The sequence below is a fragment of the Vipera berus genome (genome assembly GCF_964194415.1).
Source record: "Vipera berus genome assembly, chromosome: 2".
NCBI lineage: Eukaryota > Metazoa > Chordata > Lepidosauria > Squamata > Viperidae > Vipera > Vipera berus.
In genome coordinates this window covers 199,071,326-199,095,624 of record NC_138203.1, presented here as the reverse complement: position 1 = coordinate 199,095,624, position 24,299 = coordinate 199,071,326, and the positions used below count along the sequence as shown (strand labels likewise).

At 36.9% G+C, this 24,299-nt stretch overlaps 2 protein-coding genes across 2 annotated transcripts in view; one reads left to right on the top strand and one right to left on the bottom strand.

Annotated features, from left to right (window-relative positions):
• P4HA2 (prolyl 4-hydroxylase subunit alpha 2) overlaps positions 1–24,299 on the bottom strand; it is a 291,582-nt gene that overhangs the window by 174,573 nt on the left and 92,710 nt on the right. The window lies entirely within an intron of this gene.
• PDLIM4 (PDZ and LIM domain 4) overlaps positions 1–24,299 on the top strand; it is a 76,119-nt gene that overhangs the window by 42,995 nt on the left and 8,825 nt on the right. Inside the window, exon 4 of the mRNA XM_081319538.1 lies at positions 21,973–22,151. Within this exon, the coding sequence (XP_081175664.1) occupies positions 21,973–22,151 (179 nt within the window). The remainder of the gene's footprint in view (positions 1–21,972; positions 22,152–24,299) is intronic.

The following is a 24,299-nucleotide window of genomic DNA, read 5'->3' as shown; positions in this document are numbered from 1 at the left end:
GTTGTAAGGACTACCTTTATAAATAGTGTTTATTTTTGATGCTGGTAAAATACAAAATAGAAACAAAATATTTAAATTCACACAATCTTCAACAATTTTAAGATATAAACTATTCTGGTGACAAAGAAAAGAAAAATTATAGCACTTTTAAAACTTCATTTTCTCAGTTACAAGATACTGAAAGATGCGCTACAAGATCCATTTCATTTTAGTAATGGTTAGAGTTTATTTGCATTACCCGTGTTTCCCCGAAAATAAGACCTGGTCTTTTTTTTTTGCCTCCAAAAGAGGCACCAGGTCTTATTTTCGGGGGGTGTCTTACTCACCTCCGGCACCGACAGCCCCGCCCACCTGGTCCATTTCTTCTGCCGCCGAACGAAATTCCTCTGCAGCTGAGAATGGAGCTCCGGCCTGCATTTTGCCCTCAGAGTCCTTTCCGGAAGGCCTTTGCAACCGAGAACCAAGCTATGCATTAAATCTATCGCTCGGTTCTCGGTTGCAGAAGCCTTTCCGGAAAGGCCTCTGACTGTGAATTGCAGGCCAGGGGATGCCGCAGAAGAAGTGGGCCGGCGAGGAGAGGCCTGGCTGCAATAGTAAGCGGGTGCAGGGCATGTGGGGCAGCTCTACCCCCCCGCCCCCACCCTAACTTGATTTTTAGACATGTGCCTCACTCCCAAACAAGGGCTTAGTCTGGGGGTAGGGTTTATATTACACCACCCCCAAAATCAAGTTAGGGCTTATTTTCGGGTAGTAAGTTTGGGTTTATGCAGAAGAGGGCAGATTGGTCACAGAATACCAGGGTTGAACATGTATTTTATAGAATTTAACAAAAACAAAAACTGCATCAAATAGAATTGAAATAGAAAACAAAATATAAGAATCAAATATGGATCTAACTGGGTGACTCCTCAATTTTAGAAGGAAACATGGCTGTTTGCTAAAACTTTCTGGCACTGTATTATGTTGATCATCTTATAGAAGTTGTTCAGTCAACATCCCTAAAGTGATTGTTACAACATTTCCAAAGGAGGCTCCTGATAATATGTAAGCTGTTCTTCCCAGGATGAAGTAGATGAATAATAAATATATACTGAAAATACAATATTGGAAGAACTACTGTTTATGCCTTCATCATGACTTGGTATATCGCAATCCCAAAAAGGCTAGGCAGACAACATCCAGAGCAAAACTTGTACATAAAGAAGGATTTAGCAGGACTCCACAATTGGAAGCTAACAGGAAGTAGCTTGCTTGAATTCCATGATGCTGACTTAGTGCAGCCTTCTAAGCTGAACATGGCAACTGCCTACAAATGGTTAATCCGTTGCAGGAATTACCTGGTAGATATCTGGCTAATGCTTGCAGTGATGAAAATGCTCGATATAACTAAGTATTTAAGTCGAGCTAGAATAATGATTGGGGAGACCTCTCCTGCTCAACAGCATTGCATACATTATATTTAATTATATATTTCAATTTCAATAAAACTAGATCCTTGAGTTTTATAAATACTTAAAACAGTACTATAATAACCAAATTAAGAATAACAGAAAGGCCACCTTCATTGATAAATGAATAGAAGTAATTACATTTGAATTTTTGCAACAGATGTTTGAAATTAAATGGTTTGGACTACCTTTTGTGCATAGGGGGGAAAAAACCTATCCATCAGATGTTCTTACAAATCATGTAACTATGGACATGTTCATAGAAGATTTAACTGTCTTTTCACATATCCTGCTCAGAGTTCTTTAAATAATAGCTGGTATCTTGAGCTGCACAGAAAAAAAATATCAAAACAGTTCAACTGATTCAATATTATCAGCAAGGTGGTTTCAAAGTATACATCCAAATAGAACAAATGCATGAATAAATAGTATGTTGCTTTCCTCTTTATTTTCCTTTTAGCTAATTTATGAATGTAAGACCCAAATTGGATGTGCTCTGAAAGAGCTGTAAATGGAGTATTACACATTTTAAAGTAACAACTGGGAGGTGGGGGTGGGGGGAACACATACAAATGATTTGTGTAGATAGGAATTGCAGACCTGGTACATGAGTATTAACAGATGGCTGTTTCCCCTTCCATTATATCAGTTTTCCTGGTTAGGATTGCCCACCCCACAGCTATGCACCTGATTGGAGGAAGTAGACAGATACTTGAACAATACTTGCATTTATTGTCTTCTGGGAAGGGAATAGTTCCTTTGTAAAATATGGTTTTTTCATGACAAGATAATAAGTGACAAATACATTTAAATGAATGAATGAATGAATGGTTTTACAATATGAGAAACTATAAAACCTCTGCCTGCAAATCACACTTCCCTCTTTTCTTTTACATTAGTGTAAACGCCTTACTAACAGAATTATATATCTTTTTTTTTACATTAAATGGATTTCTTTCAATATGAATTAACAATCTCAATTGTCTGAGACTCTACTATTATTAATAGATAAGAAGCATTTTACTTAGATTCAGAAAACTGCACTTCACAATTGTTAGCTGGGATTATTCTAATAGGATCCTAAATTTCTGCTCTTTAACTATTTTTTTCTTTGAAATAGAATAAATCTAGTAGGAAAAAAATTAAGCACCTGGAACCATTAAAAAGGCAAGAAAATTTGGCTCTCAGTGTAACTCCCGTGTCAGAGAATCTAAAAATAATTTTTAAAAGTAAATTTAAAAGTAATTAATTTAGAATTTAAAAGTAATTTTCTTTTAACAAAAAGAAAATCCATTCATATATTCCTCAATCCCTTAAAGTACTTCTGAAAATATATTACATGTGTTCCAGCATTAATTAAATATAATAACCATCTAAGTCCTGCTAAACATAATTTTGGTTTGTAAGATGGTTCCATAAGATAGTAGAATAACATTAAAGTCATTCTCTAGTAAGAATCAGAGTATAGTGAAAACACATGAAGCATAAGCTTGCTGCTAACAGAGCTCCATTGTTTGCTCTGAAGAATGACTATTCTTCTTTGTAAATGTTTCTTTTACTAGAGATCCATGAGTAAGTTGTCTGATGGCTCTAAACAAAGAACAAAGTGCTGAGGAAAGGACAACTGAAAGAGCTGTTATAAGTAGTACAGAAAATAAATATTGGCTGACTATCAGGGGAAGGAAAGAATTACTACTTTATGAAAGAGAAGACATTGTCGTGTACTCTTTCCATTTGATCTTGACTATAGATGCAAATAAGGGATGCAGTGGCTCAGTGGGTTAGGACGCTGAGCTTGTCGATCAGAAGGTCGGCAGTTTGGCGGGTCGAATCCCGAGTGCCACATAACAAAGTGAGCGCCTGTTACTCGTCCCAGCTTCTGCCAACCTAGCACTTTGAAAGCACGTAAAAATGCAAGTAGAAAAATAGGGACCACTACGGTGGGAAGGTAACAGTGTTCCGTGCGCCTTTGGCGTCTAGTCATGCTGGCCACGTGACCACAGAGACGTCCTCGGACAAGCGCTGGCTCTTCGGCTTTGAAACGGAGATGAGCACCGGCCCCTAGAGTTGGAAACGACTAGCACGCATGTGCAGGGGAACCTTTACCTTTACCTTTATAGATGCAAAAATATGTTAGCATCTTCTGATGTATTTCAGAAGAAAAGGTTTCTGTATCATTACTGAGAAAACTTCCATTATGTGCATCTGGAGTTGAAAGCAGAACAACTGGAACTTTGACATGGGAACAGAAAGGGAATTAATCCCTTTTTAGTGATAAGAGCCCCATGTATTAAATGATATCTTTTGTTGGACCAAATAGTATGGGTCAGCTGAAAGAGCAACAACCTTCAAAGAAAGGATTTTAGCAGTTTAAATGTGAACTTAAATTATCTCTGCAAACTGTATTCCCGTTGTTTGAAAGTGTGCCAGCTTTCCTTCTTCAGCCACCCACAACTCTACATGAAAGAAGTTGCTCTATGTTAAGAGGTTGCTTATGGAAGTTCGCATCTGAAAAAAGCACACCTTAGATCCAAAAAATTGGAATACATTAAAAAATGAGTGGGTGCAATTAGTTTGTTTGTTTCCATGGTAATAGGCATTCCATTTATCTTCGCCATACATAACATGATCATCTGTTTAGAATGTTAAGTTATAGAGGCAAATCCTTATCAGGCAAATCCTGAAACTGGCTTCCCCAAGTAGGTCAGATGAGATTAACCTTGGCAATATGAATTATGCAAAATGGAGAGCATTCTTGAAAGTTACGCAACATTTTGGTCCAGAGACCTGTATGGAAAGACCTCACTTCCAGTATGCTAACAATTAATCACCAGATTTTCATGTCTCCATCTGAGATTAAAAGATAACATTTGCATGAAACAGGAAATAATGTTGCAGTAAGCTTTAGGCTCACCCTCACCCCTCTCTCCACCTATTCACTTGAACCGAAGCATTTATTTCTGGCTTTAAAATAGACTACTATTTCCCATCATATCCAACTTGCAGTCTCTTTGCGCACAAAATGCCAAGTCATTGTGAATTAATTCATACATGCAAAATCAAAACCAAGTAAAGCAGTTTTGGAGAAATGTACTTTTTTTGAAACTGATTAAGATGTAGTATGATTGTTTTGATGATAACTTATTTTGGAACCACAAGCAAATCTTAGATTCCTTTGTTTTGAACTGTATGTAGCTTACAGCCAGAAACAGATGCTTCCAGGATTCCTTTGGTTTGCCAAAGGAAAGAATGAAAGACACATTTTATACAGAGGTTTGCTGGAGCTTATTTTCATAGTGGAAAACCATGACCAAAGTATTCTTTATACTAAATTCTTATGTTTTTGCCACATAAGAGTTTTAAACAAAATGACCACAGTCAGAGAAGTAGAACTAGCATTGGGAACTAGCATTAAGTATAAATGATTGTTTGGTATAGTTTATTATTTATTACAATTATTCAAGAAACAAAGATTTATATTTGGTCAATAGAAAACTCTCGGTAAGCTGGGGGTCAATTTTCAAAGTTCCTAGAAAGTGTGACGATGGATAGTATTTAGAAATGTTTCATGGAGGTAGAGACAGCAATTTCTGTTTTTTTTTTAATTACATGAATGTCCAAAATATCACTGATTTGTCATACATACTTCATGTTGGGATACTTTATATCTTTTCCCACTTCATATTTTGCCTGGCTTGTAATTTCACAATTATGACAAATACATATGTTAAACTATCCTGATCATCTCAGCATATGCAGGCAATAGTACGTAGTGTTGTACGTGCCTATGCTGCATCTGCATTCTGAACCAGGTGCATGGTAACAATTTACATCTCAATAACTTTGTCACCAGTTAACATAGATGAATTTGAAATGTGCTCAACTCTGCCCATTTGACATTAATTATTAAAATACATAATTTGTTTTTTTCCAGTAGAAATTGTGACTTGTTTGAAAAGAGCTGATGATAATATAAGTAAATAAACCACCTATTAATTGTATAGCTTTGAAAAAAAATTATTTTCATTAAACATAATAATAATAATAATAATAATAATAATAATAATAATAATAATAATAATAATAATAATAATAATAATAATAATAATTTTATTTATATACCGCCCTTCTCCCGAAGGACTCAGGGCGGTGAACAGGGCAAGCATAAAAAATACAGAGTTACAAAAGTTAAAAAAAGATTAAATATATGCCCACTAAAAACAGTAAATACAAATATTAAAATAGCAATAAAAACCCCACCCATCCCCCATCAGGCCAGGCCAGCTTGTTCAAATAAGAATGTCTTTAGATCGCGACGGAAGGAGCGAAGATCGGGCGCCATCCGGAGCTCAACCGGTAACTGATTCCATAGCTCCAGGGCGCCCACAGAGAAGGATCTCCCCCTGGGTGCCACCAATCGACATTCTCTGATCGGTGGCACCCTGAGGAGGCCCTCTCTGTGGGAACGCACAGGGCGAAGGGAAGTTGATGCCGGCAGCAGGTGTTCCCTAAGGTACTCCGGACCCATGCCATGTAGGGCCTTAAACACCATTACTAGTACCTTGAATCTCACCCAGAAGACAACTGGAAGCCAATGCAGCTCACGGAGCAGAGGTGTGACATGGGACTATCGGGAGACTCCCAACACAACTCTCGCGGCTGCATTCTGTACCAGTTGGAGCCTCCGGGTGGTCCTCAAGGGCAGCCCCATGTAGAGAGCGTTGCAGTAGTCTAGACGAGAGGTCACGAGCACGTGAGTGACCGTGCATAAGTCATCCCGGTCTAGATAGGGCCGCAACTGGCGCACCAGGCGAACCTGGGCGAAGGCCCCCCTAGTCACAGCCACTATGTGGTCTTCCAGAGTGAGCCGTGAATCTAGGAGGACTCCCAAGTTGCGAGCCCTATCTACGGGGGGTAATAGTTCACCCCCCATAGAGAGAGATGGAATATCCGGAATAACCCGGGATGCAGGTATGCAAAGCCACTCAGTCTTGTCGGGGTGCAAATGATTTATCACACGGGCAGTCATTTCAAATGAGTTTCATGCTAAAATTACCTTTTAAACTATAAACTGCTAAATCTTACAAATATGCAATTTTGCAGAAGCACCTTTTCTTTTCTGATAAGTTATCTGATGAAAAACACATATGCTTGTATGGTAGATTTCACAGGTCGCTGAAAAAAATGTACACCATAAAGTTCATAGCAGTCTAAACAAGGAAATCCCAACATCCCCATTGAAGTATATCATCCAGAATTTAACTCACATTGTTTATATATATTTATTGCAAAATGGAGACTGATTTGTATGATCTTTCGTTAAAGGCGCTACATCTGCAGTTTGAAGATGATTCTTCTAAAACTTTTTAAAGGGGGGATTTGGAATATTTTAGCACTCTAGTTTTTTAGTTGTTTGAAAATAATTCTATAATTGGAAAAATGCCAAGAACAATACAACATTTCAAAACACAAGGCTCTCCTGATGCATTGAACTACTTCTATGACATCCTGCCAGTTTGGCTTCTGGCTGGAATCTTCAGTCATAAGTCATCATGCCAATAATGACAGTTTTTACAGATCATCACATTGTAAATTTTGGTTAAAATTACACTGTGAAAATTTTTATAAATTACACTGTGGAAAATGTGATAATGAACCAATCAATTTCAATAAAATCTATTGTTTGTAAAATGGAATGAAAATTGGTAATAATCTACAACAATGTCCTACAAATCAGGTCTTCAAGCCATCTCCCATCTGCCTTCCTGTTCTGTGCACCTGGCTAGAGAAAAGGAACCACTTTGGGAGAATAAACAACAGTTATAATTACAGGCAAGTCCTCCACTTACAACCACAGTTCAGACCAAAATTTCCATTGCTAAGCAAGACACTTGTTAAGTGTGGTATGCCCCATTTTACAACCTTTCTTACCACAGTTGCAAGATGCTAAAGAAAATGGGGGGTTTGGACTACCAGACTGGGAAACATATTATCATGCAGTGGCGTTAACCTGGATTAGAGAGTGGATAATCTTAAGGAATAAAAGACTATTAATTTTAGAAGGCAATGATTTGCAATTAGGCTGGCACACATTCCTATGGAATGATAAACAAGGGCTATATCAACATTTCCAAAGCCATCGAATTAGACAAGCGCTACTCAAAATTTGGAATAAAATTAGAAAACAAAATTATATTAAAGTACCAGTCTGGTTGTCCACCCTGGAGGTGATAGTTTACCCAAATTTGTTCAATGTGGAGAATAGCACTACGTATAAAGACATTATGAATGATGTGGGAGAATTGAAATCAAGACAGGAACTAGAGCAACAAGGGATAAAATTGGAATGGTGGACTTACCGATACAAACACAATATGGGAAAGATAAGAAAGAGTGGGGGATAAATATTCAAGAAACTGCATTGGATAAAATCTTATTGGGGCAGATGAGAAACAAATAAGAAAATTGTATAAATTGTTATTGGTGTATAAAATGATTGAAGAACAAGTCAAAGAAACGATGTTGATATGGGCTAAGAATGTTGGACATGGTATTGATCTTGATGTATGGCAAACACTTTGGGATAGAAATAAAAAGATAACGCTGGCCACAGCTTACAAAGAAAATCTTTATAAGATGTTTTACCGGTGGCATCTCCCTCCAACACGGCTAGCTAAAATGTATAAAACAATATCCCCCAATTGCTGGAAATGTTCCCAAGAATTAGGCACCTATTTTCATGTATGGTGGACCTGTAATAAATCGCAAAGGTATTGGCAAAAGATAAGGACATGGCTAGAGGAAATATTAGGACGGAGAGTAGAATGTAGACCAGAATTTTTCCTGCTTGGCATAACAAAAGAGAAACATAGCAAAGAAGAGTTATATTTAATAATACATATCATCACAGCAGCGAGTATGACGTTCGCCCAGAAATGGAAAGATAGTGAAACACCTGACGAGAATGAGGTGATAAACAAAATGTGGGCTTGAGCAGAAATGGACAAGTTAACTTTGGAAATAAAAAATAAAGATCAGTCAGAGTATTATATAATTTGGAACAAGCTTTACCTATGGTGGGAACAGAACTTAATAGAGATATACAAGATGTTGAACTTAAATAATATTAGAATAAGATGGATGATAAGATCGAATATTGTATAATTGTATATAAATGATATCTATATAAAATGTATATAACATACAAACAATGATGTAAGACAAGAAGGTATGTTAGATTGATTACACCATGTCCAAAGTTTTTAAATATTTTAAATAATAAAATTTGTATTAAAAAAAAGAATTTGAATTTTCTTAAGGTATTTTACAAGGCACAGGATTATTGTCCCGAACTAAGCTAGTCATTGGGTAGGCTGTGAAAGAACGACATACATATTCAGAGTTAATTCAAAATGAATTGTCAGGGCTAAATTTTAGGCAAACACTGAACATACCAAAGAAAAGGTCACGGTTAAATAATACCAGAAAACAAAAGAAAAGCAATAGTAGGATTTTGAGTAAAAAAGAGAAACCAAAAAAATCACAGGGGAACTAAGAATCCAACAAGAGGGAAAACTAGTTTTTAACATGGAAATAATAGAAAAGAATATATTCCCTTTTCAATTTAAAGCTGGTTTCTTGCAGAAAGAGATAACCATGTACTAAATCAGAACAAAGCTCTGAAGACCTATATAAAATCTACTGATCCATTTATGGACTAGCTTGGAGAAGTCAGAAGAATAGCTATAGCTTTAATACATTTGGGGTATATATCTATTCAGTACATTCTATATAAAATATATGTACACATCCATACAAATGCTATTACCTAGTCCTTTTTCATTTAACTGAAATGACTCATGGGATTTTTTAAGAAACAAAATATGAGAGTCCAGAAAAAGTTGATTGCCCCACTTGTGTATTCCACAATGTAGAAAAAGAAACAGGAGACCTAAAACAGCAACAGACAATAACATAGCATTAATTACAAAAGATTACTTTGCTCACTGAAGTTATATCTTCACTGATACAGATAAATCTCTGGCAAGGTAATAAAGTACAGTTTTAAGAAAAAGTGCCCTATGTATAAACCCCCATGAATGGGGAAAACAAACAGATATATTCCTGGCACCCTCAAAATCTACTAGAAGATATAATTATAAAAAGGAAATGAGAAAGTATTTCTGATTTCCAAGAAAAGATTTATATGCAAATGTTTGACTTAAGTTCTTTAAATCCCAAAGATTTCCCTTTAGGCAGATATCTTTGAATTTAATGTTCTGTGTGTCAGAAATTTTTAAACTTTAGTACTGTGTGTGTTTTATATTTATGTTGATTCACTATAATAAAACTATAAAACATAATAAACGCTCTGTTTGCAGAACATTAAAAGAGGATTGTTTACTTCTTTTTACATTCTTTTCAGATTTCATATTTTCTCCCTTGCACAGATGTTAACATGAAAATTGGTTTACTTGGTACAAATTCTTTTCTTAAAGATTAGCTTTCACATGTTGATTAGAAATTCTAGGAATTGTTTAAAATATGTTTGCGTCATTCAGCTAGTTTAATCTAAGGCAACTGTAAAGCTCTAAATGCTTCATTAAAATGCCCTCCTGGATATATTGTATGTTTCTGAATGTGGTAGGAACCAGATTATATTTTACTCTTGTGGCATTCTCAAATCTCTACAAATTAGCCCATAGGGTAACACATGGTATATATGAGTGTGGCAGATTAATGGAGAATAACAGCCTCAATTGTAGAGTTGAATTACAATCATTTGCTAGAAAATCTTAAAAAAACTAATGCTTATGAGTCAAATTTGAATACATTTTATCAACCTAATTGGGGTGGGGCGATTTTTTTGGTTTAAAAACGAAATAAATTATCGCTATAAAGCAGAGTTCTCCAATCTTTTGGGGTTGGCAGCCCAGAGTGGGGGAGGGGGGAAAGAAGGGATGGTTTTGTGGATGACGGTGAATGCTTGCGCACGAGCGTGTGCGCACACAAATACCCATTGCAAGCGCAAATGAGGTTGCGAGCGCCCATGACGCTCATGGCGACATGAGCACCTGCACGTGGGGCCGTGAATGCTCACACAAGTGGAGCTGCAAATGCCCGCAATGCTCACACAAGTGGGGCCTTGATGCTTCCAGTGATGCTCACGTGAGTTGGGCAGTGCATGCACACACACACCAGCCACTCACACGGCCAACTGGCCAGTAGGCTGTGGGCCACAGGTTGGGGACCCCTGCTATAAAATGTTTTCAAATGAAGAATATTCTTGAGGTGAAATAAAATGACTGTAACCAACCTTCTTTTCTAGTTATTTCATGTTTCAATTCTCATCTGTTCAAAGTTATTTTGAATACACATTAGGCTTGATATTCTAAGCATTGCAAAATGCCTCAATTATCCTGAAATGCAAATAATAATCAGGAAAGATCAATGTTTGACCTTGACTGCAGTTCTGAAATAATTTTGTGGCTGCTGTTCTTTTAGAGATGCATGTGGTTATATGAAGAATTGCTAATCTGTGATTGAAAAGGCTCTTTTTCCTATATACAAAGGACTATTGTTAGTTTTTCATTTTTACTTTCCCTGGTAGCCCTTGTTTATACTGTAGGACCCCCCAGGCAGATTTTCAGGGTTAAATAGGAATGCTGGAGGAATATTATCTTATTTCCCCACTTTCAGTCAGTCATCCTGTTCAGAAAGTTCCAAATTGAAGCCTTGTCCAGTGAATATATACAGCACTGAAGAATAAAACCAGCCGAAACATTTCTCAGGTATGTAGATAAAGGATAGAACATAGATAAAGAATATTTATTCTTATAAATGGTTAAGTCTCCTAAAGAGATTGTTTCATCTCCTAACAATAAAACATTATTCATATATAGGTCATGTAAGAGTCCCTCTTTGAGGGAGATGGGCAGTTTAGAAATAAGATAGATAGATAGATAGATAGATAGATAGATAGATAGATAGATAGATAGATAGATAGATAGATAGACAGACAGACAGACAGACAGACAGACAGATAGGCAGGCAGGCAGGCAGGCAGGCAGGCAGGCAGGCAGGCAGGCAGGCAGGCAGACAGACAGACAGGCAGAAAAATTTGTGTGTACTAATCTCTGAATTAGTAAATATCAATGTAACAATACTTAAACTGGCATATACAGCTGAGAAATTGATGCTGAAATTAGTATACTCACAACAGATTGTCTACCTAGGGAAACTGGATGAAGACAAAACATTAGAATAAATTGAAGTTAGCGTTTGGAAATTTCTTTTCTTGGCACAGATGCTTTGCTGTCCTGTTTATATATGACCCGTTTGCTCATAAATGTGCACATAATTATCTTCCAGATGTCCAAAAAATATCTTCTTGTCCTTTACAAATTATTTCTGCAAAATTAAATATTTAATTTGCTGATCCCACATCTATGAAAGTTAGAACAAAAGTTTTACTAGCTTTAGCGGAAATATTTACGAGCAAAAGTACAGTACCCAGATTTGCAGGAAAAAGCTCATAATATACTTTTCCCATTTATTCCTGTTGTTAAATCTTTTTAAGCATCCCATTTATTCAAGTTTTATCATTCTTTTTTGTCCTCTGATATTTTTTGTAATATGACAGATTAAGTTACCAATTCTAGGAAAAAAGGATTTACATTTGTACAGCAATAATCCTTTTTCTGCTCAAACAGGAACGAGGGAAAGCAATTGGGTGATCTCATCCCCCACTTTTGGAAACTTACCAAGCAAGATGCTGCTGAACACATAAAGCTTACAGAATTGATATCTTAATGAAAGGGTGTTTTAGAGGGAAATCCAATAGCTTTGAATTCATCATGCAAGTGAAACATCTCTGCAGGGATAACAGTTAACTCAGCTTTTGATATAATGATTTACCTGTTGGCAGTTATACAACTAATCTTCTTCTTCTTCTTCTTCTTCTTCTTCTTCTTCTTCTTCTTCTTCTTCTTCTTCTTCTTCTTCTTCTTCTTCTTCTTCTACTACTACTACTACTACTACTACTACTACTACTATATGTAGACTAGGGATTTGGATCTGATTTCCTAAAAGGTGTTTTGGGGTACATGAGAGCTATTTCCTGAGATCAGACTGTTTTAAGGGGCATGGCTGCTTTAAGGTGTTGTAGACCAATGTTGAGTTCTTACTTGCTCAGAAACACCTTTTGGAAATTGAATCTAACATGTTGCACAGCTTGATTACACAATCTCTTATCAGAGGCAACTCTGAATATTAGGTACAGAGAGTACATCTCATGCCAATTAGTCTGAGGTAGTGTGCTTTGTTCGTTGTGATCTTTTAATAATCCTTCCCATGAAATAAGTAGGCCAGATCAGATTAGATGAAGAGCTTCGTTTGGAAAATGAAGTGAGTTCTAAAAAATGAAGTGAGTTCTATTGCCATGAAGTTCCATTTCCATGACGGATGTGCTCCTTTCTCTCGTGGAACATCTTTTCTGCAGGACCACAAGTGTTGAAGTCAGAGTTGGTCTGGCTGCTATAATTTATCACATCCATCTAGGAAGAAAACTTTTAGCAAACAATTACTCATTCCAAGAGGAAATAAAAAAACGTGCACTACTTTTAAAACCGTGTTTCCATTTTGGTGTAATTCTTCTGGCATAGTTAGCTTTGGGAAACCAACACATCTGTTCACATACATTTTAATAACATGGAGCAATTTTATGGTCCCATAAACATTTTCAGCTTCTTTATGCTTCCTTTGCACTGTAGTTCTGGAGACAATTGACACATGTAACAATGATGAAAAAACAGTGAGGTATGCAGACTGGCCTCCAACTACCTAGCAATGAAACATAACTGCTACTGGTATTTTATTTAATACATAGAAAATTCACATAATAGTTATTACGGTATATCTGTGTGATGTCATAAAAAAAACTTTATCATACTTTCGATACAAACATTTCATGTCCCAGAATTCCCAGCACCAAAAGTGCTGTCTGGGAAATTCTAGGAATTGAAGTCTACATAACTTTGTAGAAGGGCAGCTCAAAAAAAAACAAAAAACAATTAATGATACATGATTCTGCAGTTTATAGAAGCACACTTAGTTCTTTTAATACATAATTTTTTAGAGTTTTGGACACATTTGGAATGTTGGGGAAATATTAGTAGTATAAAAAATTAGCCACTGTTGTAAGTGCAACCAATCGTAGAAAGAACCTAAAAGACAAATTCATATTTCTAAATGCAAGGCACAGTTGAGCCCAAGCTTCAGGATAACAAAATCAAACCAGTTTCTTGGGCCAACAAAAAATAAGGAGTCACAGAATAGGTTTCTAAGGCTAAAAGCTACCTTATTTAAGATTCCTTAGAACTATTGTGTTTTTCTTTTTCTTTCTTTCTCACTTACTCTGGATCACCCATAGCATGCTACTTTTCTCACCCCAGGCTTGGTCTTCCTTTTTCAGACTCATTCTCAAGAACTGCCAGACCCCACCCATAGCAGTACTTCCTAGCAGTAATCCAACTACTTCCTCCTGCACCAAGCAAAATTACTCCTCTTTCCCCTGCTTCCTCTTTTCATATCTTTAGGTTATAAAACTTCCTCTTCTCATAGTATTAGTTCACTCAGACTATTCCCAGAAATCCTTTAATGTATCCATGCTTCCCCACTGCTCTTCTACATCTGCCTCTCACTGCTAAGGTGTAAACATTGGTTCTGTTAATCTTATGCATTTCTTTTTGTGCTTCAAATTTCTAAAACTGCTTCAAAGCAAAATGCTAGTCTCTGCATGCTTACCCTGTCTTCTTTTTAGGAATGACTCTTGATTCCATGAGGCACAGAGAAACTGTATGGAATAAAGATAGCCAACACTGGGAAGACTCTGAAATAGATCTGGTCACTTCCTCCTGCAAAACCCTTGTGCATTTCACAGGCACAGAGACAATTCCATAGGGCAGTAATATTTACAGGTGTCCTAATAACTGACTATGAACAATTGGAAAAATTGAATTTTGTTATCATTTATATAGTTTTTATAATTGTTTTTATGGTCCGTAAGTTTGACTGGGACTACACATCCTGTTCGTGACCTGTTTTCCTTGTTGCCTTCTGGGAGGAGGCTTCGTGGTATCCATAGCAGAACATCCAGATTCAGCCATAGTTTCATTCCATACAGCATTAACCTTGTGAACTCTCAGGCTTCCTCCTTCCGTTATATATTCAAGATGGACAGTATTTAATATTTATTTGTTATGTATATGTAGGAGTGTGGGTCTATACATATGTTGTATATAGTATGGTTAGGTGTGTGTCATGCATGTGTTTCACTTTGAGAACGGGCGACTAAATTTCATTTTTGATGTGTGCTGTTGTGCCCACAGTAAAAAAAATGACAATAAAGGTCATCTTATCTTATCTCTTAACATTGTCTTTAGAAGACCTTAGCTTAATCAGAACTGATAATGAGAGGACCTCATAATCATATTTTAATAACCTCCATTTACAACAAGGCTGATTAAATGAATGGTTTCATTCATTCAAAATATTTCTAAGCCCCTTTTAAGATCCTCTCCTTAACAAAAAACTTTCTAAGACAAATTGATAAAGTATTGGTCTAGGGTCTGTTGCCATGTGTGGCAAATGAGAACTTCCAAATTTTCCAACCAGCTGTGCCAATAGCAATAACACATCTGAAGGACATTCTCTTGGGGAAAGTTTACCATTAGAGTTAAGCTGCTAAGAAAAGTACGGCTGCAAATGAAATATCTATCTTAAGGAAAGGCTGCAGTGCAGATGTAAGATTTAAATGCCTTATAGAGGCTAAATCAAGTTGATGGAAATTTAATAACGGTGGGGTCACTAATTTATTAAGTGATGGGGTTTCTTTGTTTTTAAAAGCACTGTGTTATTCTGGACAGAGAGAAAAGAAATTATCTCTTGAGCTTATCAGTCTAAATGAAGGTAAGAGTGAATTAGATGAGCAGTCCCTTTGAAGCAGAGCTGACTCAAGATGGTATGAGTGAAAGTTTTCTTAAAGATAATTATTCAGACAATAAATGGCCTAGGACTGAGTTAATGTTAACCTTTTACATTTGGTCCTGGTTTTGTATGTTCCTTCTTCCCATGCATTTCCAATTTGTTCTGTTTGGAGTTGCTCCAAGATGTTTTTTCCATCTGCAGAACAGAATAACTTTTCTAGAAAAAAAATCCTTGTGTGTCCCACAGGCTTGGGCAAAAAAATTTTAACTGGGGAGGAAGCAGTCATAGTATAAATTTTATAAAAGCAAGCTGCGCTCCAGGTACAAGATAAACAGAAATTTCATGCCGACAGTGAGGCAGAAAGAGTCCAGGTTTCCCAAGGAGACTATCATGGCTTGAAGTTGGAAACTAACTACATAACATATAGAAGATGTCACAGTTCCCTTGCTGTAAGGCTGTCAAGGAGTACCTTAAATTCAGGCCTCTCCCAGTCTGTCTGTCTGTCTCTCAGGAGGATGGAGTCAATCAGCTCTGAAGTTGAAAAGCAGCCTCCTCTTCTTCTTGCCCCATAATGCCTCCTCATGCATGCAGTTGAGCACTCCTCCGTCTCTGGCTTTCCATATGAAGGAAGCTGCATACCTGAGGGACAGGTGAGAGTAGGTAGGTAGACTGAATAGGGTCTGAATCTCTAGGCATAGAATCAGGGACAGTGGGACATAATTCTGCTTCTTCACTAGTGCTTGAATGGCTCTTCCTCATGGAACGATAAATCACAGGAACACAACGTTCTCTGACATGCCATATGCGTATTGTGACTGCTTTGGAAAAGAACAATTCCCAAACCTAACATTTGTTGGTTTGTAGAAGGCTGGGGAAGGTTTCAGTAACGCCATGTTTGATGTAAGAGTTCATTTAAATTGCCAAGAATTATTTTGATTGATATAAACAAGAAAAGAAGTCTGACTTTTCTGATGTGCTATAATGGTGGAAAGGGTAATTTTCAACAATGACAAATGTAGAATTTCCAAAACCCTAGGAAAAAATGACAAATGAGGTTTTTTTTCAACTTCTCTGGCCTTTTAGATTTTCTTTCGCTCCAATTAGAATTTGGAATTGGACTCATTTTTTTGTGAATCCTGTCAACATTGATTTCCTTCTCTTGGAAAATCCATTAAAGTCTGTTTACTTTTAAAGGAGTGGTTAACACTATCATTTTGTTTATAGTTATAGCTACGGTATTCTCATGAACTATTTTAAAATGTATATTTAAAAAGATTTTTTTAAAAAACAAAAAATTACACAGCAGCTAAATTTACATGAATCCCACCCCTTGCTTTATCAGGGCTCACCAAAAGTGCCGTGTTTGTGTCAGTAGGAGAAAAAGATGAAATAAAAGATGCTGAATTGGGTTGTGCACTTAAGAAACATTAAATCACTTTTCAGAAACTAAGAATCTGGCAAAACTATTATAGTTATAAAGGCCCCGTGTGCTAGTTGACATGACTCAGCAGGAATTATGGTAACAAACTGAAAAGATTCTCTTCAGAGAGAATAAATCTGTATATCAAATTTATAATATTCGGCAAAATGAGCTCTATCAAATATTCTCTCATATTTTCTTATGCATATTGCCATTTGCTTGTTCTAATATTTTGAATATTTTAAATATTTATTTTCTTTTGTGCTAATTTGATAGGAAAACTTTGCATTTAGCCATAAAGAGAAGCAATTTCTTTTGCCACATCTTTCCAGCTTACCATTCCTGTTCCTTCAGTGTAACAGGACAATAAAGTCAGGAAAATTAAAAAGGGTGTTTAACATTTGAAAATGTGCTATTTCTAATTAAAGTAGCAAAAACTAAAAATCTGGAAAACTATAGCCCTAAGGCCAAAAGACAAATAATCAAACTATATCTCCCTCTCTCCAATTGCTGACAGCAGTTGTTTAAAGCAAGTAATGAGCTTGCTTATTTATTTCATATCTTCCCTTTCTCATCTTAGCTCAGAGAGAAAACAACAAGTACAGAGAAAATGAGAAATACCTACTACAGCCTCACCCTGACTTCTGTACAATGAGAGGAAGAATATTCCCATGGAGAGGAGGCTGGACATGTGTCCTTATCCTGATTCTTCTCCCCTTGCAACCTTAACATATTGATGGGGAGTGTCAGACATACGTGATGATAATTTTTGCTACTGGTCTAGTTCTCTACTTGGAACCATTAATTTAGCAATCATTCAAAGTTGCAAGGATCCTGGAAAAAGTTTTTATCCACTTATCAACTCTCTCCCAAGGTCCTTGGATAGGCAGATGTTTTTGTTTGATGGTGCTAAAAGTAACACCACAGGATGTAAGATATTCCAAAGGTGCTTTTCGCAGTTGAGTGATAGTAATTTTGTCAATGCCAATCGTGTTAAAGTGATGCTCTAAGTATTTTGGGATTGCACCCAAGGAGCCCATTATTACTGGTAGTATCTTTGCTTTCTTTTGCCATAGACGTTCTAATTCTATTTGTAGCTCTTTGGATTTTGTGATTTTTCTCCAGCTCTGTCTCCTCTTCTGCTATCTCCAGGCACTGCCACATCTACTATCCAGCCTTTTTTGTTCCTCTTATCAAAAAATGTTAAATCTGGAGTGTTATGTGTAAGGTCCTTGTCTGCTTGTACAGTTCCAGAGCACTTTTAATTTCTTCATTTTCTATTACTTTATTTTGTGGATTCACCAATTCTTGCTTGAAGGCAAATGTTATTTGTGCTGATATTTCAATGCACCATTGTTGCTACTTTGTCATGCTGTTGTTTGTAGTCTGTGCAATCTTATTGCAGCAGCTAACTAGGTAGTCCACTATTTCTTCAGCTTCTTTACAGAGTGGAATTTGTTATTTGTTGCTGTCTTCTCGATTCTGGCTTTGTATGCTTTTGTTCTTAGTATTATTCCAGCCAGCTGAAGAAAATTATAGTACCTCTTTCCTCCTCCATAAGAAGCAGACCATGCTTCCAGAAACAGAGCTAGTGTGGTACTTGATTGTCCCTTCTCTGCTTTCTCTTTAATGGGAAGGAACAAACTATGGCCCAGTCTATTTCAGCAGAAGTGCCCGAGTGACAGGCCCACAGAGTCATCTTCTAAGTAGAAGGAGATACTAAAAAAGGCTGGCTGTGTTTCTGATTGTGCAGGCTCTGTTTGATCCCCTCCCAGTTCCTTTTCCTGTACAAGGGTTGGGCAATGCAAAGGAATAGTTGGGCACCATCTGAGGGGTTGGAAAGGCACGCTGGCTTGATGCCATTTACTCTCATAATCAGCATCCATTCCCAGAAGTCAGGAATAAATAAATGGGAAGTAAGGGATCCGTAGTTAATCAGGGTTTGCAATTCTAAACAGTTCTAGCACAAACAAATATTATAGGGAAATCTTTCTTATGGAAAAGAAAAACCAGCTAGTTTTAAGAAGAGTAGCATTCATTCATAGGTAAATATTTGAAAAACTGTATCTTTACATTGATTATGCATATCATAAAATTACAGTCTCTAAGCACGGAGACTATAATTATTGTGTGACTGGGCTTTTGCCTCCACATGAGTGTAACTACTTTCTGCTGCTCTTCCAAATTGCTTTAAGGATTGCTTACATTTCAGGGGTGTCAAACTGCCGGCCTGCGGGCCAGACGTGTCATCGGGAAGCCACGCCCACCCCATTGCCGGCAATGGCGAAAAAGCTCTGATACGTTGCACGACGTCACATGACGTCGTGAGTTTGACATGTCTGCAAGATCATTAGCTCTTTCAAAGGTCATTCTAGTTTTTAAAGCAGCACCACCCTTTTCAGGCTCAAGAAGAGAAAAAAAAGGTTTTGTTTTAATAAAATATCAGAAAGAGAATATCAGAAACCCTTATGCAAAATCCAGGGAAATTTTTCTGAATAATTTTCAAAGTGCTAATGACCTAATTATTACTGCTGGAAGAATAATTCAGTGCAGATTTAGAATACATTTTGTTTTGTAGGAAAGATTTAAGATAAGATAAACTTTATTGTCATTTTTTACTGTGTGCACACTGGCACACATTAAAAATGAAATTCTGTTGCTTGCTCTCAAAAGCGTACACATACATAAACACACACATAAACATGCAATACACAACAGATGCATATACCTACACCCTTACATACAAATATATATAAATATTAATCAGTTTCCATCTTGAATACCTAGCGGAAGGAGGAAGTCCTTCCTTATAAAGGCTTATGGAAGTCTTTATGTAAACGTCAGGTTATTTAAAACAAAAAATATTTATATTTTAAGTATAAAAATGAGGGATATTGTTAGGATTCAGAGAGAGAGAGATCAATGATTCATCCCTACCTTTTTTTACTCCATTGTATTAAAGAGGCATAGAAAACTCACATAAGTTGAGGAATGTGAAGGAAGCTATAACATGGACTTCGCAAATAAATATTCTGAACAGATTTATGAGGTGAGATAGATAGATAGATAGATAGATAGATAGATAGATAGATAGATAGATAGATAGATAGATAGATAGATAGATAGATAGATAGTAGATTTTTTAATGCCAGGTTTATTATTTTTATAAATGACTCAAGGCAGCCAACATATCTAATACTTCTTCCTTCTCCTATTTTTCATTACAACAGCCTTGTGAGGTAAGTTGGGGTGCGAAAGAGTGACTAGTGCAAGGCTACCTAGCCGCTTTTCATGCCTAAGACAGGACTGGAATTCATAGTCTCCTAGGTTTCTAGCCTGGTACCTGAATCACCACACCAAACCTCATGAGTGGCATCGTATTTACAGTATCACTATTTGCTGTTGTCGTTTGTTCTTTATTAACTTTCCCTGGACCCTTGGTTAAAGAATAATGAATTTATTTCCAAGAGCTGAATTATATAAACTGCTTACAGTTCTTAGTCTACTTCTTGCAGCAGAAAGTATCCTCTCCAGTTCACTGCTCTTTTTCTTGCTCATTTCTGTATTTCTGTCCTCCAAGTAAGATTCATTTTACTGTAGTTATTTCCACTAGGAATTTTCCCCTTGGTTCAGTTTCTAGCACTGCCCAGGGTAAATGGGCAAGGTAGATAATGGCTTCTGCTTCTTCACGTTATTCCTTTTGCCTTCATGGTTAGCATGGTTATGAGAACAGACAGCAAAGGAGAAGGGGGGAGAAGAGGAGGGAAAAACCTATTAATGCCAGCCACTGCTGATCGTGTATTTGTATTTGTATTTATTAAATTTGTATACCGCCCTTCTCCCGAGGGACTCAGGGCGGTGAACAGGGCACATATAAATAGAGGATACAAAAATTAAAAACGAATTAAATAATTGCCCAGATAAAACAGTAACAATATAAAACCCAATTAAAAAACCCTAACTTCCCCCATCAGGCCAGGCCAGCTTGTTCAAATAAATGGGTCTTCAGACCGCGTCGGAAAGAGCGAAGGTCCGGTGCCGTCCGGAGCTCAACCGGAAGTTGGTTCCATAAAGCCGGAGTGCCCACAGAGAAGGCCCTACCCCTGGGGGCCACCAGCCGACATTCTCTGACCGGGGGCACCCTGAGGAGGCCCTCTCTGTGGGAACGCACAGGGCGGAGGGAAGTTGACGCCAGCAGCAGGTGGTTAAACGCCGGTAGCAGGTGGTTAAAGTTGACGCAGGCAGCAGGTGGTTAAACAAATGACTAGACATTCTATTTTGTAAAACCAAACTCATACATGTTTGTTCTAAAAATGAAACCCCAAATAACTGTAGCACTGTGCCTTCTTTCTTTGGCCCCATGTTTTTGTTGTATTCTTTTCTCATGAGTCTTAATAGATACTTTTTAATTTCACTTTACAGCAGTTTTTTTTTTTTTAAAAAGTCCCAATCTCATAGCCTTTGGATCAGGTACAAGAGCATTTTTTTAAAAAATAATAAAATACATTAACTGTTAAAATAATAAAATCATTGATGCATTTTAGTATATAGTAGTAAATGGATACTGGCAATCATTCTAAGATTCAAACAGCAGTTTAAAGAGATAGTTTTAAAAGTCTTCCTGATTGAGAGGGAGTGCAAATTAATTGTATCTCCATAATGTCAGACTATAATGACTGTTTCCTAGTCAAGCTCCCCTTGACTTCACATTAATAGATTACAGAGCTTAAAAACAATAACACTATTATTTTTACAGACATTAAACTGCCATGTTTACATCTGCCCACCCATACATTTATCTCTTCTTATTTGTCTAGGATCAGAATGTTTCCTCAAAGCTAGATCTAACTTGAATATCTATTTCAATCAACGTAGATACAACACAAGTTAAAACAGACATCATACAGCAGGTGTCTTACACATGTGAAATAAATCTATTTTCTTCCTCCTCAAACAGATCCTCTTGCTGATTCTTTATTCTCCAATTTACAGGCTCCATTAGTATTAAGTAAATATTGTTTGCAGTTGTTGGACCACTTAATGGTAAACTACCATTTACTGAAAGGTGTGGTTTATTCCTGACAAGGGCAACTTATCATGATTTCTTCTTTTGTTTAGGATAATGGACCTACTCTAAACAGGAGACCCCTGGCCTTTTCACCTGGAGGAAGTCCAACAGACAACAAGCAGACCCTAAATTTGCAATATAATAATCCTTCACGTCTGCATGCAAACAACAGTCCAGAGTCTAATTTGCCCTCACAGTTGAGTGGTCTCCATATCACAACTCTCCAAAGGTATGGAAGGGTGCATGACAATGGAATTGCTTTTGGAGATGCCTGAATTGAATAAATGAAGTAGGGCTGCTGCATCCGTGCTGTAAAAATGCAGGCAATTGCTAGAGGGCAGTAGAGAGAAAGGGGAAGCTCTCACTTTTCACATCCCTTTAATGGTCATCTGGATATTTTAGTCCAGACACCCAGTACGAAAAGGTAAGTGTGTGTGTGGGGGGGAGGGTTTGCACCATTTTTTCCAGATGAAAATCTTCACTCTTTCACACACACTAAAACGACTATGTGCTTCTGTTGGAAGAGCATCCCCACCACCACCACCTAAAATGGATTTAAATACTTGAGAAAATCATTTTAGCACTATTTTCCCAAGTGATTCAGCCAACCATTCAACTATTTTACTAAAAATAAAACTACACTACCTGGGCTCCAGAAATCCAGATGGCCAGTACATGGCAGCAAAATGGAGGAATTTTATCCACCTTTATGCTGTTTAGTAATACGCCAGGTAGGATAGCCTAATTTTTAAAAAAAACATACCACATTGGTTGATATTGTTTCGGAGTTATCTCAAACCCACTTTGTTATAGATTTTAAACTGATTTACAGCTTAGCATGTGATAATAAATGATGATCCGTTCAACAGACCATAGGTAAAAAACAGTGTTTGTGTTCATATATGCTTTATCTATTAGTACACAATTGCTAAAATAGCAGCCTAATACATTTTTTTCAACATAAATTGGAAAAAGAAAAATGAAATTCATGCTGGAACATTCCCATTTGTCCCAGAGGAGCTTTTCAAAAGGCAACTGAGAACTGAAGAAGCTTCTTGAATGAGAAGTGAGACATTTTCAAGGAAAAACCAAGCAAGTCCAGTTGCCTTTTGAAAAGCACCTTTGGGACAACCATGACCTAAATAATTGAGAATGTCCATACCCATTTGTAAAGCCATCTAAAAAACATGTGTAATGTTTTTTTTATTTATTATTATTTTCCCCCTTCTGTTCAATTGTGCCAATTCTCGGAGAGAACCTGGACAAGTCTATGCAGTTTGCTTGGGAAGTTTTTCCAGAAATGGTTTGCCATTATCTTCCTTCTAGAGGACTGAAGAAAAAAATGACTAGCTTAAGATCACTCAGCTGGCTTTGTGCCTAAGAACTCAGTCTCCAAGTTTCTAGCCTAGTGCCTTAACTATTACACCACACTCTCCCTTTAATTTATATATATGCAGTGCTACAAGGTAATAGTTTTAAATAGGCACAAGGAAGCTGTTAAAAATGGGATGAGGATACATTTTTGTAATACATGACTATTTAGGCCTGAGATTTAAACTGGTCTGATCTGCTAGATTAAATTCAGACAGCTTGGTTTATACTGTAATAGCAACCCTAAGCTATCAGCTAGATTTAAGCACACAGCACATCAAGTGACCTGCATAGTACATTGTATGAATAAGATAATTTCAAAAGAATAGAAGTTTGGGGCTGGCCATATATTAAGTTAAGATGCTGTATTTTCCAAGTACAAACATACTTTGGTGTTAAATATACACTCTTCTAAAAGCATAATTCCTATCATCTGAAGGACATTACTGTAGACTGCATTTAAATAATTTCTTAGCTGGAGTTTATAAACACGGATCATTTGAGAAATAACAGATCACGGCGGGATCCTTTAATATCATGAATAGAATAATACTAAAATGGAAGGGGACTAGTTAAAAATATTTTAGATGTTTTAAATCTATCAAATTAGAATCCATAATTCCTACTGATTCCAGATGCAAATAAACAAGCAATAGGAACTCCACTCGCGATGATAAAGGTGAAACCAGGTGAAAAAAATTCAGAGGAATTTCAGCAATTTTGGCTGAAATAGTGGCAATAGAGTCCAGCATTTTTAAGAGTGACCATTCTTGACAGTCATTTCCAAACCCAGTCCATGTTTTTCAGGGACTTTATGTAGTCCAGCACACTGTTGCATCTCTCCCGGGGTTAAGGTTAGGGCTTCAGAATGCATCATTTAAATAAGGCTGAACTGAAATGAGCTTCTCTCTCTCTCTCTCTCTCTCTCTCTCTCTCTCTCTCTCTCTCTCTCTCTCTCTCTCTCTCTCTCTCTCTCTCTCTCTCTCTCACACACACACACACAAAC